The sequence below is a fragment of the Vombatus ursinus genome, unplaced genomic scaffold (genome assembly GCF_900497805.2).
Source record: "Vombatus ursinus unplaced genomic scaffold, bare-nosed wombat genome assembly UNPS02014801.1, whole genome shotgun sequence".
Taxonomy (NCBI): domain Eukaryota; kingdom Metazoa; phylum Chordata; class Mammalia; order Diprotodontia; family Vombatidae; genus Vombatus; species Vombatus ursinus.
The window spans coordinates 6,915,017-6,933,845 of record NW_020954579.1 but is presented as its reverse complement, the minus strand read 5'-3'; the positions used below and the strand labels follow the sequence as shown (position 1 = coordinate 6,933,845).

Sequence of the window (18,829 nt, the reverse complement as noted above, 5' to 3'; positions counted from 1 at the left end):
GGCTCTGATCCTGACTCTCTGGTCTTCTTTTTTAACCTGTCACAATTGCCTTCTCACCCTAGAATGTCCTTCTTCCTAAAGCTCTTTACTCTTATTGGTCATTTCCTCCCTCAAACCTCCATTTTAAGGAAATACCTAGGCCAGCCATGCTCACTCTTTCATTCCTCTCTGGGATCCATTACTCATTTATTGGACTTCTTTCTTTACCCCTCCCTCCCTAGCTTTTTGGCTTCCTTTTATGGGTTGTCTTCCTCTATTAGAATGTAAACTCCTTGAGGGCAGGGACTATCTTTTTTTAGGTTTATATTTGTATTCCCAGTGCTTAGTATACTGCCTGGCACACAGTAAGCACTTAATATATTCTTGTTGATTTGACTTAGGTGACTCAACATGACAAATGTTATACTGGGAGAGGCAGCTTGGTCTAATGGATAGAGAATTGCCTTTAAACTCTGGAAGACTTGAGTTAAAATTCTAACTCTGTGTAAACCCAAGCTAGGCATTTACCCTCTCCTGCAAGACTATAAGCTATAGAGAAGGTGCTGATCTGCCTTGGGAGAGGAAGTTTCTCACTTTAAGTTCTTTGTACCAATGCAATCATAAGTACTTGTGGGAAAAAATGTACAAATCTGCTTTCTATGGAGTTAATAATTCATTTGCCTCATATACATGTGTATTATGAATGTTCAAATGCATGTGAATGCTTTTGAGGCTAACAAATTTGGTGAATTCATTTAAAACATTATCAAATTCATAGTAGCTTCTTGTCATTATGCATTTTCTCAGTTAATGGATATTGATATTATCCTGATTGCTATAAATCTTATTGATCTCCAGCTCTGCCAATCTATTCCCAATCTGAAATCATATGTATGGGATTTTATGATGGCTTAAAAAAATATGGGAATAACTGATTTAGTCCAATTCCCCATTTTTAAGAGGAGGAAGCTGAGGTCTGGAGAGAGGAGGTGATTTATAAGGTTATTCAGGTAATAATAATAATTATTATAATTTACATTAGGATCATAGATTTAAAGCTGGAAGGGACCTTCGAGGGCCTTTAATTCAGTGGTCTCCAAAGTGAGGGCCCTCAAACCAGTAGTGGACCATGACATAACGCCAAGAGTAATCAATCAGAGTACAGAAGGATGTGTCCCTTCCCACCCTCCCCATGCTAGCTAGTTGAAGGGCTTATCTTCAACACAACTCCATTTACCCTTTGGATACTATCTCCCCAAACTTTCACATTTCATTCTCTCCTGTCACTGATCTCTAATGAATGGCTGACCAAACTCTCTACCTCTCTCTTATAACCTAACCTTTACCTGTGGCAGCAGCTAAAAGACAAAATTCTCCAGGATCAACTTTCAATACCACCCTGTACCCCTCCTCATTACCTGCTGAAGGCATCAGGCAGCCCCCATCAGGCTTGAGCAGTGGCTGATGAGTAAGAGCCTTGAACCACCCCTACATCTTCCTTTCCATTCCATTTTTGGTGGGTCAGAAGGAGTGTATGGATGGGGCAGAATGAATAGACATGAATAGGTTTTCATGTGCTTTAGAGTTCTCACAGTATTGTCTTTTCCCCTTCAAACCCAGATTCTTTCAGAACTTCCCTGATTCTGTCTAGGGCATTGCTATCCTTCCATTCATCCAGGTTCCAAATCTCAGCATCATCCTCACTGTTGATTCTGTTTCCATACTTCTTTGTATCAACCTCCTTCCATCCACTCCTCTGGACTGTTGCAATAGTTTTCTAACTGCTTTCTCTGATTCAAGTTTCTACCCATTCCAATCCATCCTCTTCAAAGCTGACATATTGATACTTCTAAAGCACAGGGCTGACAATGTCAATCCTCTGCTCAATAAACTCCGATGACTCCCTACAGACTCTAGGATCAAATATTATTTCATCTTTTTTAATCCTTTTAAAATATCTATTTTGTGTACATTTTTATAATGTACATCATTTATATAATAGCCCTTGTATATAATTTATAATAAATAAATATGTTACATGTCCCAAAAAGTTTTAGTGGTGTTAAGCTTTAAAAGCTCAAGATAGGGCAGCTAGGTAGCACAGTGGATAGAGCACTAGCCCTGGAGTCAGGAGGATCTGAGTTCAAATTTGGCCTCAGACATTTAACATTTACTAGCTGTATGACCTTGGGCAAGTCACTTAACCCCATTGCCTAGCCAAAAACCAAAGGAAAAAAAACCTCAAGACCTTTGGATCGTCTAATTTACTTGAGGGGGATGTTCAATTTTTTTTTTTTAAACTGATAGGGGTATGTGATCAAAAACCACAGTCAAGATTAGAAACTAGAGCCATTGTCTTTTCCAAGGCATCACACTGCTATCTTCTCACTGGAGTGAAGACCTCCAACCTTGATCTTAACCCCTGCTGATATTACTAGTATAGGGAACAAGGGGTCAGTCACTGAGCTCTGGCTTGTTAGTTTCTAGGGAACTGGGGCTGAATTGCAACAGGAAGTCCACTTCTGTTCTTTCCCCTGTTACCTGCTTTCTTGTGGTTTGCTCTGCCTTCACTCAGTGCTTGGTAAGGGAAGCTCTTTGGAGACCTGGGATCTGGGGAACAGGGTTGCTCAGGTCATTCTTTGCTTTTTATATTTATACTGTATATATTTTTTATTTGTCCTTGTTATTTATCTCCTCCATTAGAATGCAGGGTGGGGATTGCTTGTAAGTGGGCATTACTTAATTCTTTGTAGTTATAACACTAACATTCAACACTGTGTCTGTCACAAAGTAGGTACTTAAAGGATACTTGTTGTTTATATATGAATTATGCATAATAGGTATGTATATATATATACATATATACATAGATATACATGTATACAGCTACATGCATATATGTGTGTGTGTATATATATATGTATATATGAATTTTTAAAACCATTCTGGGCTTCTAGGCTGAGAATGGATTTTCTTTTTAAACAAATTCACAAATCTTTCTGGAAGCCCAGTTGAAAAGCAGGCTCCTCTCCATCTCTGGGATATAGATGGACAGTAAGGTAGATAAGCTTGGACAAAGCCAATAGATTGGTAAGTAAAAGACCTGGGTGATTGCTGCTCCTGACCCACTCTCTTTTGTTTGTAATTTGTAATCCCAGATAGATAGAGGTGGAAGGGACCATCCACTCAGAGGGGTCTTAATCTGCAGTTCACGAACACCTAAACTTGGATGGTGGTGGTGGGGAATGACATCCTTGGTTTCCTTTGTAAGCCAATGTATTTTGTCTGATGCATTTAAAAACAGTCTTCTGAGAAGAGGTCCATAGACCTCGTTAGATTGTCAAAGGGGTCCATGACATACAAAAAAAAGTTTAAAACATCTGTTCCAGTCTAATTTCCTCGTTTTTCAGAGAAGGTAGTGAGGCCCAGGAAATGATAGGAACTTCCCAAGGTTATAAATTAGGACTAGAATTCAAATCCTCTGACACCTAACCTTGTCCAGGTCTCCCACTCCAGGCCAGTGCTGTTCCACTATACTATACTCTCTTTCCTTTTTGCTCTGAAGCTTCCTTATTCTTGGAGGTAGCTGAAGGGGGAAGTTTCCTACTGGTTGAAGAGAAGTAATGGCATCTGTGAGATGACAGAGCTGGTGTGTCTGCTTCTAACCCAAGGAAAGATGATCTTGGGTTGTGGTCCTGGGTGGGGACAGATATAAATCTTGGCTAACATTTCATCATTGAATGATCCACTCTGCTCCTTCTCCTCCATCTCAATATTGACCAGAAAAAAGTTTTCATTATGCCAGGCCTAGGCCACCTGATAGAATTTTCAAAGAATGTCAGCCACTGTTGTTTCCCTTCCTTACCTCTCCCATCCAGAGTCCAAATAGTTCAACATACCCAGCAGACCACAAGTTAAACACCAGATACTCCTGTGGCAACGTCTGATTCACCAAAAAGCCAAATTCACCCACTGATTCCCAAGGTCAGAAATTCTCCAGCCAAATACCAAGTTCAGTCTGCTGTTCTTGCCTTTAGATGCAGGGTTCTTAACTTGGGCGTCTCTAAACCTGTTTTTTGAATAGTTTGGTAACTGTTTTTCAGGATGATTGATTTCCTATGTATTTTATTTTATGTATTAAAAACATTATTCAGAGAGAGGCTTCATCAGACCGACAAAGAAGATTATGACACAAAATTTAAAAAACCTTTGCCTTAAAATTTTCAGAGGAAGAGATCCAAGATAATAGCCATATGAAAAAAAGGTGCTCTAAAGTACTAATAATTAGGGAAATGCAAATTAAAATAACTCTGAGGCACCACCTCATACCCATCAGATTGTCTATGATGACAAAAATGAAAAATAACAAATGCTGGAGGGACTGCAGCAAAACAGGTATACTAATGCACTGTTGATGGAGCTTTGAACTAATCCAACCATTCTGAAAAGCAACTGGCAACTATGCCCCAAAAGCTATTAAACTGTGCATAATACCCTCTGACCCAGCAATTCTGCTACTAGGTCTATACGCACCCCTCCAAAAACAAACAAACAGAGAAAGGAGCCATATGTACAAAAATATTTGTAGCAGATTTTTTTTTTTTGTAGTGGCAGAGGACTGGAAACAGAGGGGATGCCCATCAATTAGGGAATGGCTGAGCAAATTATGGTAAATGAATGTGATGGAATACTATCATCCTGTAAGAAATGATGAAAAACCTGGAAAGATTTGTATGAATTGATGCAAAGTGAAAGGATCAAAACCAGGAGAACAATCTACACAATAATAGTAACCCCGTAAGGACAATCTGCTTTGAAAGACTTAGTAACCTTGATCAATCAACACAATGACCAACCACAATTCCAAAGGACTCATGATGAAACACCTACAGATAGTTGATGGACTCAGATTACAGAATGAAGCATATTCTCTTTTCTTTCTTTTGTTTTTTTGGGGGTTTTTTGTGCTTAATGTGGGAATTTATCTTGTATGACTGTACATATTTGTAATGAATTTTGTTTTTCTTGATCTCTCGATGAGTGGGGGAGTGATATGATTTAGCAGGAGGTATATAATTCAGAACTGAAATTAAAACAAAATTGAATTAAAAAAAAAGACCCCCTCCCCCGACTTAGAATGTGGAGATTGAAGCTTTTATTGGAGATGTAGACTATTGTAGTAGAAAGTCAGAGGAGGTGAGGCTTTGTGACTTTGGACAAGTTACTTAGCTACTATGGGCCTCAGTTTCTTATCTGTAAAACTAGATCTCTAAGATTGCCCTCCTTCTATAAGTCTATGGTTCTATGATATTCTGACACAGAATAGGCTTATATTCTACTAGAGGTTGTAGGGAGTGGGACTGGCATGATATGTGTAGAGATAACCATAAGATAGTACAAGGGCTAATAATAACAATGGCTAGCATTTATATGGTATTTTAAGGTTTGCAAACACTCATTTGATCCTCTCAGCAACAATGGGTGGAAGGCACTGTTATTTTACAGTGAGGAAACTGAGGTAGACTGAGGTTAAGTGACTCACCCAGGGTCACAGCACTCACTAGTAAGTATCTTACAGAGCACTACAAGGTTAATCATCAAATCATTAGTATAGACAATATACTAACCATTATAACTGAAGGACCAACCATTATAACTGGAGTGACCTATGAAGGCTTCATGGAGAAGGTGGAACACCTTACATTAATTTGTTCATCTGTAAAATGGAATAATAGCACCTCCCTTACAGGGTTGCTAATGAGATAACATGTGAAACTTAGAAGTACTATATAAATGTTAGCTATTATTATTATTATAATATGAACTTTGTGTCCCATTTCCCAGGAAATATTTTCCTGAGCTATTTTTCTTTGCATCTTAACTCTCTTTCCTCTTTTTTCTGTGATCTGTGAAAAGGGAGAAAGTTTAAGGTGTCAGAGATTCAAAGCCGTCCTTTTTTTAGTATTGGGCTTCCTATAGTGAGAGAGAGAGAGAGACAGAGACAGATACTGTCAGAGACAGAGAGACTGAGAAAGACTTTGGGCTGGCAAGTCTGGCTAACCTGAAAGCCTCGTTTCCCTGGGAGGGTCAGGAATGTGAGGGATTTCGGACTTTGCTGACTCTTCCAGGGAAGCAGGGCTTTCAGACTGCCGATAAATCTCAGGCTAGGACGAGGGACTGGGTCGGATGCATAAAGGATTCAAAACTGGGTGGCAATCTCCCCCCTTCTCCAGTGTCACACAGGATGGCAAAAATTAAGGGATGGAAATGACCCTAGAGGCCATTCCACAGCTGAGGCTTCTCAGGATCTCCAAGCACGTTCATGCTGTAGCCTTCGACTATTTCCTTCACGAATGGGTGATTGCACGCTTTGCAGAGAGGGTTAAATAGGAAATGTGACTGGACTTCGGAGTCAGTAAAATTTGGATTCAGATCTGGGTTCTGAGCAGCTCCAACATTTTGTTATTTAAAGAGGGAGTCGGGGGGAGGTGCAGGGAAGAGAGGACTAACGGCTAAAGCCGGGCAATGATCTAGTCCTGCGCTCTCATTTTACAGTGGAGGAAACTGAGGCCCAGAGAACTTCAGTGGCTTGTCAGGTCACGCACTTCAGAAGAAGCAAAGGTGGGATTCAAACCCACGCTCCCTTTAAAGTCCGATTGTACCCCAAAGGCAGGACCCTGAGCCCCGCCCTCGACCTCTGGGCCTAGTCCTTTAAGAGCCCACTCCTTCCCCCCTCCTCCCCCTGGTGCCTACGCAGGACGCGGGCTCCTGGACCTTTAAGAAGCTGTCCTGGTGGCGCCCCAGGCCCCGCCCGACGGCGTAGGGGAAGGGGGGGGCCTGGAGGGTGGAAAGGAGAGCGGGTCTATTTTTAGCACCGGGGCCAGGTCACGTGACGGGAGTGACGTATCCGAATGTTGTTGTTGGTGGCGGCGGCGGCGAGCAGAGCCGGAGGGGCCGCCGCAAAGATGGAGGAGCCGTCGAGGAGGAGTCGCCGCCGTCGCTGCTGCTGCCGCTGCTGCCGCCGCCGCTGCTGCCGCCGCTGCTGCCACCGCCCGAGGAGCCGGAGCTCCTGCCCCTGGGGGTGAGCGCGCCCCCTCCCCTGCCTTTCTCCCCACCTTACCACCCCGGGGAGCGAGGCAATTTCCACCCCCTAACCAGCGCTCTCCTCCCCCCCCCCAGCTTCCCGGGCGCGAGACGCGCTCAGCCCTCGCTCCCTGCCCTGCCCGGCCCCCCTTCCCTTCCCGTCCCTTCCCTTGCTCTCCTCCCCTGGCGTTCGGCCCCTCCCAATCCCTCAGGCCGGCGCGAGGCCGCCAGTCCGCGAGCCCCAAGCGCGAGCCCGACCCTTGGGGGAGGGAAGGAGGGAGGGGAGGGGAAGACGAGGAGGGGAAGAGGGGCTCCTCTTGGGCGCGCGCCCAGCCCCGCCCTTCCGCAGCCACCGCCCCTGCAGGTAAGGGAGGGGGCGCCCCCTCTCCACGGCACCCCACGTAACCAAGGGGAGGCTGCCAGACCGGCTGGCTGACTTGCTGAGCCCCCTCCACGCCCCCCTCCCGCTTTGTAGTCAGCAGTAGCAAGTGCTTTACAGCATCCTTTCCTTCTGGCTTGCATTATCTCCCTCTTCTCAAGCAGGACAAACCTTTCTTGATAGCCTGGGGAGGGGGGAGAAGAAGGGATATTGCGCCCCCCCCCCCCCCCCCCCCCCCCCCCCCCCCGCCCCCGGGGGGGGCGGCGCGGCGGGGCCCCCCCCCCCCCCCCCCCCCCCGAGAGCCTAACCTCAACAACTAAAAACATAATCTCAGTTCTTTGCTCACTACGCTTGTGCATGGGGAGCCTTGCCTAATTTCTGCCACTATCCTTTAGACTCTGTGAGCTCCTTGAGAGTAGGAACTGTCTTTTGCCTTTATTTCTTTTGGAATACCCAGTTCTTTGCTCAGGGCCTAGTACATAATAGGTGCTTATTGCATGTTTATTAACTAACTGCTACCTCATTAGACTGAGCTTCCTGAGAGCAGGGACAGTCTTTTGCCTTTCTTTAAATCCCAAGTACTTTGCCCAGTGCCTGGCACGTAATAGGTGCTTAATAAATGTTTATTGACTGACTGATTGCCTCCCCTTCCCCTTCCCCCCTCCTTTCTCCAACTTGGGGAAAGGTATAGGCTGCATTCTCACTTCCCATCCTGCCACTTCAGGGAGCTAGGATGAAATGTACGACTTCCCCCCTCCCCCAAGTCCGGATTGGGTAGTTTCAATCCTTACATTCCCCTTGGTACTTTACTCTGTCCCCTATCATGAACCCAGAGAGTACCTGTTGACCCCATGGGTTGTATGTTCCAGCATTGTCTAGAGTTGAGGGGACACAGGACAGCTTTCCTCCCAAAAGTCACAACTAGCTCAACCAGTAGAAAATAGCTAGTATAGTCCTTGGGGTGGGGAGTGAGAGGAGGTGGGGTAGGGGAGCTTTGTTGGGAGGAAGAGGCAACTGTGACTTAAGTGATTCCACTTTCTGAAGGGAGGTAGTTAATGGTATCACTTAAGGGAAAGGGTATCTGGCTCAGGGGCTCCTTTAGGGGTATTACTGTTGTCCCATGCCCACCTTCTGGGAATCCAAAATTTGCTGTGGAGCATTCTGGGAGGTTATAGGGGTGAATAGGTATGGTGGAGGTGTTGAGAAGGCAGAATGGGATGGTAGCTGTGAGGATCATTGTGAGAAAGAAGGCCATTGCCTTCCTTATGTGCAAGTGGGGGATAAGAGGCCTTTGTAGAATGTGAGAGATAAGAGAATGGTGTTTTTGGGGGACCCTGTCAGCCTGGGCTTGAACTTGAACTCAGACTAGCAGAAAAAAAGTTGTTGAAGAAGGTGGGGGGGCATATTGGTGTGGTTTCCTTCAATGGCTCCCCACTCCGCTGTTAGAAATGGTTCAGGTAGTTTGAATCTGCTCAACATCCATTCCCACCTCTACCTTTCTGTTTCCCCAGATGCATATAGTTTTGGGGGGAGGTTCAGCTCCTCTTTTCATTGACCTAGCTCTTGGATTCACTTTTCCCATGGAACTGGTTTGGTTTGTGTGCTTCAGCTGCTGAACCGGCTTGGGGAGATGGGAAGGTACCTTTGAATGGGTGGGTGGGTGGGGGGCTCACCTCTTCACTCTGTCACCTGAGTTTCATCATCACAGAGAACAAGGAAGCCCAAGTCTGGTGGGTCACCTTCCCTTAGGGAAAATGGATATGCTCAAGTGGGAGTGGGAAGAAGCTCTAACTAGATCTCTCCTTAGGTCCTTGCCACCTAGTGTGCTGCAGCCTCTGGTTCACCTTTTTGGTGGTCTTGGTAGGGGAGGAGGGGAAAAAGGGAAGGTACATTGAGCTGTGTTGCTGCTGAGACAAAGGTTGGTTTTCCTACCCAACGGGTTTGTTGGTTGTGAATTTAGAAGATGGGAAGGGGGGGTTGGGGTGAGGGTAATTCATATGTGGTGGGGGAGGGGGTTGAAGAAGGATAGGGTGAGGAAGCTCAGTGCTGAAGTACCAGCTGCTCTTTAATAATTAATTCTTCCTACTCACATCCTTTTGAGGCGGGATGTCTGGAACACTGCAATGGGAGCAACCAGCTTGGTAGAGGATACACTCCTTGCTGAGGCCTGGGGGGAGGGATAGTGGGGGTAGAGATAGTCCTTGGTGGAGGGAAGAGACAGAAACAGAGATGGCAAGGGTTGGGGGTGGGTGATTTCTGGCAGTTTTGGAGCCATGTTGCTTTCTCACAAGTCATTCACTAAAGCCTAGTATGGGTGCCTGTTGTAGCTGACTTTGACTAATTAAACTTTTGTTGCTTTTTTTCAATTTCTCCCCTCACAAATTTGGTCTTTATTGTTATTTTATTGTGCATCTCTAGTGGCACTAGGAAGAAAATGAGAGGAGAGGGTATTTTCCAAGCAATTTTAGGGCAAAAAGATCCAGCCTTTTCCCCTCCTCCTTCCACTTCCCCTAACACTCCCCCCCCCCTTTTTTTTTTCTAGAAATAGCAACCTCCTCCATCTGGCCCATGCAGATGCCTGGATCTGCATTTCAGCAGACAAACAGAAATGGACTAGTTGCAAAAATGAACTTGTCAGCCTGGTGCCTTCTTTTATCTTTTCCTGTGTGCCACTTTCCCCACCCCTCCCAACCCCAAGAAGGGGAGGAATTGTGCTGTATCAGTTCTAACCATCCCTGTTGATGTTCCTCATATTTTGATACAAGGTTCTGATCAATCCCAGTTATAGGGCAAGTGAAGGCCTGGGTACTGTGGAGGGACCAGAAGGGTGTCTGTTATGGTCACAGGGCAGGAGAGGTCCACAGGTACCCCTGAAATCAGGACATCTAGGATTATGGCCTTTTGAGGGTAATTTTGGGGTACCTAAGGTAGAACACGGGTGCAGTCTAAGCCTTGGGGAGGTGGTACCCCAGAGTGGGTGGAGTGGCATCTTGATTCTGGCTGTAGCTTTCTTAGTGCCATCCTGTGCTGGACTCAGGTAATTACCTTGTATCCCTCTTTCTGGATGTGAATGATCCCTCCTCATGGAGTACTTTGAAATCTTCCAAGGGCAGAGTCTTTAGCCAATGGCTTGGAAGGATATGGAGGGGAAAGGGAAGGGGAACTTGTGTAGTCTGGTGCTGGTAGCACATCTAGTGATGAGGAGACCAAGATAATAGACTCAGGGTTCTAGGGAGTTTTATTGAGAAAACCTGTCTCTTCTGAAATCTAGGGTTTATTGTTTAAGGGGAAAAAAATCACCATAGGGCTAGATTTGAATTCAGAGTCATTGGTTTCTTATTTATCTGTGGATGCTACTGTTTTCATTTTTCTGGTCTCCCCTTCCTTCCTTCTCCAGGAGTTGTCATTGTATGTGTTGGGGCTTTATTCTGGGATCTTCCCCCCCACCCCCTTTCCTCAGGCCTGCCCAACAATTTGAAGGCTAACAGCATGAATCTCTATTGATGAGCTGTTCCTTTGATGCCCATGTGTTGGTGGAGCTTAGAGCTGAGGTTATATCAGGGAATATGCTTATTCCTGGTTTGGATCTGTAGTGGGAGGCAGAGCTCTGGGGTTCTGTCTATCCATTGACTTAAGACTCAGGAAGAGTCTCACCCCATCTGGTTTGGTGTCTGAATGATGAATTCCAACTGGTTGGCTACTATGAGGGTGTAGCTCGGCTGCTGGTCCTGTCTACTCTCTTTCCAGCAGAGGTTGGCATAATTTTCCTAGAAGAAGAAGTTTGAAACTAGCATAGGCCCTAACCATCAGGCAAGGCAGTCTTCCTATCCTTTCTTGCTTCACCCTAGACAGGAATCTCCACTTGATTCAACCATGAAAACTACCTTGTTTCCCAAGTGAGGCTCTGGCCAGTGGCCCTTACTCATTATGGAAACTTGCTATTGATAAAATGCTGTGTGTGGGAGGTAAAATACTTTACCATTTGTTGATAAAGTAGTAACAGTAGTTTATATAGTGCTTTAGAAGGTTACAAAGTGTTTTTCTCATAATAGCCCCATGAGTCTTAGTGTAAGTATAGTCCTGATTTTACAGATGAAGAAACTGAGGAATAGAGAGGCCAAGTTGACTGGCCCACAATCTTAGAACTATCAAGGGACAAAGTCAGGACTTGGATCCTGTCTTGTGATTCAGAAGTTCAGGGCTCTTTAGGTTGCAAGGTATTGCCTCAAACAAAGCAGCAGTGAATAGGGGTGAAGAAAGTATAATTTATTATTTCTACAAAGCTGAGGGGCACTGAAAAAATATATAAAATGGGTATTTACTCTCACAAGCTTGCCCTGTCATTAGGATAGGGGGGTGATTTTAGTATTGGCTTGGGGGCAGAATTAGCCCTCACTAATACCAGGGGAATCTATCTGTCATCAGTAGGTATAAATGGCTCAGGTTGAACTCCAGGGGATGGGAGTGAGAGAGAACAATTGCTTACCAAGACTGGTAACATAGTTTGTTGATGGGATGCCAGTTGCCATGTCTCCTGTGGATGAGGAATGGTGCTGTGTGGTATTGGGGAGCAGGAATGGGAACAGGTCCATACCTAGTTTATGGTAGCGCTGAGTCTTTAGCATCTCCTGTCTTCCTATCTTCCTGGCCTTTGGAAGTCCTTTTAATTGAGAGGGAGCTTGGTATGTGAGGTGGCTGAGGATCGTGGGAATTTTTGAACTTATGTTCCTCAGCCCACGGAAAAGGGTGTGAGCAGGATAGGACGCCAGTCCCCATGTGGGCACAGGCTGTGCTACCTTCCCACACAGGCCTTTGCCCGTGCACTGCCAGCCCCACCTGCAGCATTCTTGGGCTCTTCCCCAACCCTTGCTTGGGCCTTTTTCTCCCTTCCCCACTTTTTCTGATAGCAATTTAATGCCTTTGTCCTTGCCTTTTCCTCATTATCCCTTTCCTAGATGCAGTGTTATTTTTCCTTTAGCCTTAAGGACCCAAAACTCTTAAGGGAGTAAAAAGGGTGAGAGTAGAGCAGGCTAAGTCTGAGATCCTTGTGCATGCAGTCTTAATCTGTGCACATTTGGGGTATCTCTGTTCGGTGCCCCCCTCTCCCACCCCCACCCCCAGCTTCTGTCTCCAGGTATGTTTCACTTTAGGTACTCCTTGAAAAGAAATCACTAAGTTTTATTTTAAAATAACACTACTAAGAGGTAAGGGTTATCTAAGGAATGGAGTGAATTTCCTTGCTTAGGTTTGGAGAATGAGGTTGGAACTTAAATTCCTGGGTTATTTCTACAACTTTTCCTCTGACATGACTTTCGCCTGATCTCTTTGCTTGCCTCAGTTTCCCTGGTGTTTCAGTATCTGCTTTGTTCTGGAGGAGAAGGAATATGACCAGGTCTGGGATGGGTTTTGGTGATTAGTGGTGGGAAGCGGAGTCCTAGCCAAGTTAGGAAAACCAAAATCTAGGTAACAGAAAACTCATAATATTATAAGACTATTGCTTGTCAGTTAGTGGTAGCAACCTGTATCTTATTTGAGAAGATGATTGATTTCTTGTCCTCGCCCTGTTTAAACTTTAGGAAGTCATGTCAAAGACATGTTATACTTATATACTTATGTACGTAGCTAAAGTTATGTACCTGTCATTGGGGTCAGTGGTTACAGGCTCAGCATAGAATTTTTCAGTCATAGAAAGATCTGTTGGGTTCATTTAGTCCAAATCCCTTATTCTGTGCATGAAGAAATTGACAGACAGGGGAAGTGATGTGCTGGAGGCCACATAGCTACCTAGTGGAAGAGCTGGGGTTGGGAAGTGGGGGAGAAAAGTTGTTCTCTGGCTGTGTGGAGCTTTATACGGGTGAGCTGGGCCAGGGTCTCTGTCCTTTGGTTCCTGACTGGTGCTTTCCAGAATGTTAGCCACCACATGGAAACCCTGCTTAGGGTGGAATCTAATTCCTTGGGCAGTCAGCAAGCATTTATTAATCACCCACTGTATGCCAGGCACTGTGCTAGGTACTTAAGAAAATACTGTTCCTGTCCTTTTGTTGGGGGAGACAACAAGTAAATAACTAGGTATGTAGAAGATATATGCTAAGTAAATGGAAGGTACTTCCAGAGTGGAAGGCATTACCAGCTGGGGGGACCCAAAAGGACCTCCTACAGAAGGTGGAATTTGACCTGAGACTTACTCTTACCAATCTTTTAGTCTTTTCCAGCTGCTGATCTGGGTACCTTGCTGGTCCAGTTTCTTCCCTATATCCAAAGTTTATGTTACCCACAATTGTATTTGTTTGGGGGCAACCCTAATGAGAGCTTTCATTCTCGTGCTTTTAGGATACAGCATGGTGTAGGGTCAGACCTGAGTTCTAGTCCCTGATCTGTCACTAGCTTGCTTTGGGATTCGGGGCAAGTTACTTCCCCTCTCTGGGCCTCAGTTTCCTCATCTGAAAATGAGGAAGTTGAGCTAATTTCTCAGGTCTTTTTCAGACCTAACATTCTATGAGTCTATTAACTGGGTGGAGGGTTGGCTAACCCCACCTTCATCTCTTCCACCAGGGATGCTACTCTGAGTGCCTGACTGCTTCACCCTGAAGGATGGCTGCGGACGGGCGGTAGAGTTGTAGAAGTCCTGGGCTCCGTCTGTCCATCTCTTTTGACACTTCTACAGCTCCCCATCCTTCCCCCCCCTTACCCCAGCCACCAGCCCCTAGTGCCAGCTTCCCACGGGGCTTAGAGCCGGCATGAACTCTCCTAATGAGTCTGGTAAGAGGCTGTATTTTTTGTAGGATGGGTGGGGGTGGGGGTGGGGCCCTTAGGGTTATCTATATCTTATGGGGTAGATTGATTTCTGAGCCAAGCTGAGCAACTTTCATGGCCTTAGAGCCATGGTATGACTGGGGTTTGGGCTAGGGAGAGGAATGATAGAGTAGGGAATGTGGAGGAAGGGGAACATAAGAATTTGGCTGAATCGTAAATTTGACCATCTTTATGATCAGGTCTTAGATTTGGAACTGTCAATAAATTAGTATAATCCCTGTCCAACTAAGGATTACCAGTCTCTACCTCTAGTCTTGTACTAGGGGAAGAGTGTGTGTGTGTGTATGTGTGTCTGTGTCTGTGTCTGTGTCTGTGTCTGTCTGTCTGTCTAAAGTGGTTTCTTTCCCCCCATGTCTAGCTACAGAGCCTAGCCAGGGCCCTGGACAGATCTGGAGAAGCTAGTGGACACTAACCTAACCGCTACTATGCTCCTCCCCCTTCACCAAAGTTACTCCCCTACTCCAGCCCTCTGGAGATGTTGGATTCCTGATCCGGGGTCTGTGTGACTGAGGTTTCCTGGTACTCCCTGCCCCCACCCCAGATCACCATGGCTTGGCTGCTTTCACCTGTGGCAACCTGGGTGTGTCTGCATGTATCCGTGGGTCTGTGTGCATGTTTGTGGGTGTGTAGTCATGTGGTCTGGGCTGGTCCCCTAGAAGTTTCTCAGAAGGGTTATGTTTCACTGTGGTCAGAGTTCCTTGGCTGTCCCTCATGCCTTCTGCAGAACTCTAAAGCTTAGAAGAATCTTGCTCAGCTTCTCCCTTGTTTTTCTTACTTCCTTTTCCCTATAAAGAATGGGGATTCCATTTCCTATGTGCCAGGCCTAGATGTGAAGTCTCTTGCTTACAGTTTTTCGGAGACAGGTTTAGGAATGAACCCAGTAATCATTTTCTTCTTCCTGCCCCTGGTTTCATAGTTCCAATTTAGTCTAAGAAATGGGAGGTGAATACTTCTGTCAGAGGCAGCTTGCAGGAAAGTGCTCAGAGGCTTTCATGGGCTCTGGGCAAATGGCAGCATGTTGGTGGGATTCCATAAACTGTTAGAGAGCTATGCCATGAAATGTTGGATATGGTAGGAGGTCACTTATGGTAGGGATGCAGTAGAGTCATAGGGAGTAGAGGGAGCAGTGATGCCTGCCTTCCTCTTCTGGGCATACCGGGATCTTGGCTTCTGAACACTGACTCCAGGATAAGGAGTTTGTAGGCCCAGGGGTAGCAGTTTTATTTTCTGGTGAGGGATGGAGCTCCTCCATGTTCCACTTTTGACAGCCTCTTGGCTTTCTACCAAAACTGGACTCCCTGAAGGTGGGGCTGATGGAATCAGCTGGGGGTTCTAGTCATCTGGCCTTTTAGTTCCTCCCTTCCTGGGTAGGGTTGGAGAAGATCTGTTGTTTTCTTTGGGTGAGATAAAGGCCCGATCTACTGCTAGGCAAGGGGAATGCCAGTGTGGGAACTGTGAGGTTTAAGGAAGAATCTGTGAGAGGCCTCCCCAGTGAGCAGAAAGTCTTAGTAAAATCTCCCTGTAACTCCTACAAGAGGCTTTGCTTGGGTTAAAGTTTCTTTATGGTCCCTGGACAGCATTGGCATTGTGACTGTGATTAATTGCTCTGGCCTAGCAGAGAATCTCCCAGTGCCTCTCTACCTTTTGTGAAACCCTCACAGTCCACTCTTACCAGAGCCTCCTCTGGCATTTTGTGGATAAGCCATTAATGCCCACTTTTTGACGTGTCAGTGGATTCCAGGTCTCGGTTTCCTCAACTATAGAATAAGAAGAGTGGATTAGAGGATCTTGAAGATCCCTCCCAGGACTGGCATTCAGTAGTTCAGTGATTTCACAGAAAAAAAATGAGATCATTCAGTTGTTTTAGTTTTCTCAGTGCCTTCTTTTCTGTTTGCCCCCAGATTTAGCAGTTTGTTAAATAAATAGACAAGCATTTATTAAACATTTCCCATGTGCTAAAGGTGCTAGGTACTAAATGCCTACTGTGTGCAGGGTTTCCTGAAGAGTAATCAAGCAGTCAACAGGTATTTATAGTCTATTCTTTATCAGGCACCGAGGATACAAAGACAAAATGAAACTCCTGCCCTCAAGAAGCTTATGTTCTGTCAAGGGAGAGAAGATGTCCACAGACAAAATAAAATACAAGCCATTTTTGAGGAAGAGGTAGTTGAGAAGGTATAGAGCAAGAAGTATCCAGAGAGGCCTCATGGGAGGTGGAGTTTGAGTTGAGCTTTGAGAGTCAGAGGTGACCTTAATTGTGCCAGGCATTTAGAGGGGATAGGGATGGGGGGATGGGCTGTTAAAAGAACAAGCTATGACTTGACCCCTGCCTCAAGGAGTGTATGACCTTTATAAGAGGCAGACCTTTGTTGTACTTAGATTGAGATAGACTTTTAAGTTTTCTGTTTTGGTTGCCTCCCCAGAGCATTTGAAAATAATATTTTTATCTTTGGGCCCCAATGAAAACATCATTTCAACTCTATTTCCCCACCTGCCTTGTTTTCTGGGCCTGGCTGAGAGGCAAATATGAAGCCATATTTGCTTCTTTTGGGAGGCCCACTGTTTGATGTCACCCTCCCTTTGGGAGTACATCTGTGCCTCAGGCAGCCAGGGATCCAGGGCTTAGGACTCCTTTGATAATTTCAGCTTGTTGTTGAAGCTGAGATTCTAAGGGTCAATATTGGTTCCCCTGTCTTACTGGTTTTGATCTCAAATACCAGTTAACTTGAGGAACTCAGGGTCAGTGGAACTGAGTACTGACCTCAGGCTGGTTCCAACTTCTGCCCTTTTCCTTCTGGCACTGCCTGGAGAGGATAGGAGCCAGGCCTTTGTAATGTGAGTCAGCCCTAGAACTGGGAACTTGGGAAGGAGGTGGACACTGCTCTCTCTACCCTGTGGAGGGGAGAGACGAGCATCACAGCAACACCTTGTGTTTGTGCAAGAGGCTTCTACCCACAATCCCTAAGCACTGCACACTTTCTCTCCTTCCTCCTCCTAAGAGGGAGGGAACAGCATTCCCCTCATCTTTTTTGGACAGCAAGAGAAACTGGGGCATGCAGGTGGGGTGGAGTAGAGAACTTAGGAGTGTGGCTTCCCCGCCTCGGGCTCTGCTTATTAGACCTTGATGCCTCTCCTGAAAGGAAGCCAGCTGGATGGCAGAAGCAGAAAGTGGGTTGGCATTATGGTTGTACAGGGGTCTGGGAACCTGGACTTCTCATGTTGACTGTTAGGCTCCAACATTTTTCTGTGTTCACAGAAAATTAGAATGTGCCTCAGTCTTCCTTTCCCTTCTCTAATTTCTACATTATTTGGAGAGCTTTCTACCCAAAGGGTCTGAGATCACTATGGTGTTTGTGTGCAGGGGTGTGTGTGTGTGTGTTGCCTCTTAAATTATTAGCTTCTTTGGAATAGACTGATCTTTCAAATGTCTTTATTTTTCCTTGGATTTAATATCACATGAGAATCTTAAGACTAGGTACTGGGCAGGCTGTTGGTGAAAGGTAGATGATATAGTGAGGGTAGGATGTTGAGTACCTCAGGGTCTCTAAAAGAAACCTGATTTCAGGAATAGCTGAAATCTCCCAGGCCCCCCTGCCTTTTTTGTGAAACAAAGTTGTGGTTTGATTACTTGCCTTTGAGATTTAGGATGTGTTGCATACTGATGTTCTTCCTTACTCCCATTCTCTCCCTCCCCCTTTCCCCCTGCAATTTTTTACCCCAGGAATTTGATTACTAAAATTCCTTGGAGAGCTAGGCTGTGGATTGTTCCACTCTGCATTCCAAAATGGAGGGGCTGGTGGTGCCAGAACCCCAGATGAGGGGGACTAGAGCAAAGATGTTTCTGTCTGGGAGGGTGGAGCCAGTATGGGCAGATTCTTGAGTGGGAGTTAGGAAGACTTATATGGTAAGAAAGAAAGATAAAACACCACATGGATGAGTGAAGGGGTGAAGTTAGACATCAAGAACTTCCTGCTTTCCTTGGAGATCCCCGAAAAGTAGAGTTTTGCGATCATCCGAGTCCTCCCGACTTAAGGATCCAGGAAACTATAGTGGACTTAAGTAGGAGCCACCTTTCCTTGAAATAGGAAGTACCAGGGGTGCTAGCCCCAGGCTTTATTTAGTGGTCATTCACTTGAGGGCAGGCCAGTGGCTATTGCTGGAGCAGTCCTTCCTTCTTCAAAGTGGGAGCTCTTTTACTCCTAAGAGTTTATAAGCTGGATGAGGTTCAAGTGGGATAGGGCTGTGAGAACTGAGGGGTTTGGCATATCTTTGGAGATACGGAAACTGATCCAGCTCTCCTCTTCCCCACTCCCCTGATGTAGTAGGGCTTCCCACTTGGAAATTCCTTTCCCTTTGCATGCTGCACCCAGCTCTTCCTTGCTTCAGAGGCAGGGCAGGGGATAGCCTGCCCTTCTGGTTGTTCCCAGCTTGGGTGGGTGGAGTCCCGGGCTGGGAGGCAGGACTCTTGTATTTAGGTCTTGCTGAGTGACCTGTAGTTAACTCTTCCTTCTTCTGTGTTCCTCATATAGGGGGACATTGTGCTGTCCTCCCTCTTTCTTATCCATATAATGAGAG

At 45.7% G+C, this 18,829-nt stretch overlaps 1 protein-coding gene across 4 annotated transcripts in view; it reads left to right on the top strand.

Annotated features, from left to right (window-relative positions):
- Positions 1-6,996: 6,996 nt before the first annotated feature.
- The window catches only part of HDAC5 (histone deacetylase 5), a 39,144-nt gene continuing 27,311 nt past the window's right edge, over positions 6,997-18,829 (top strand). For all 4 annotated transcript variants that reach the window (XM_027872802.1, XM_027872801.1, XM_027872800.1 and 1 more), the window contains exons 1-2: positions 6,997-7,060; positions 13,994-14,200. In XM_027872802.1, coding sequence (XP_027728603.1) covers positions 14,179-14,200 — 22 coding nt within the window. In that variant the 5' untranslated portion in view covers positions 6,997-7,060; positions 13,994-14,178. The remainder of the gene's footprint in view (positions 7,061-13,993; positions 14,201-18,829) is intronic.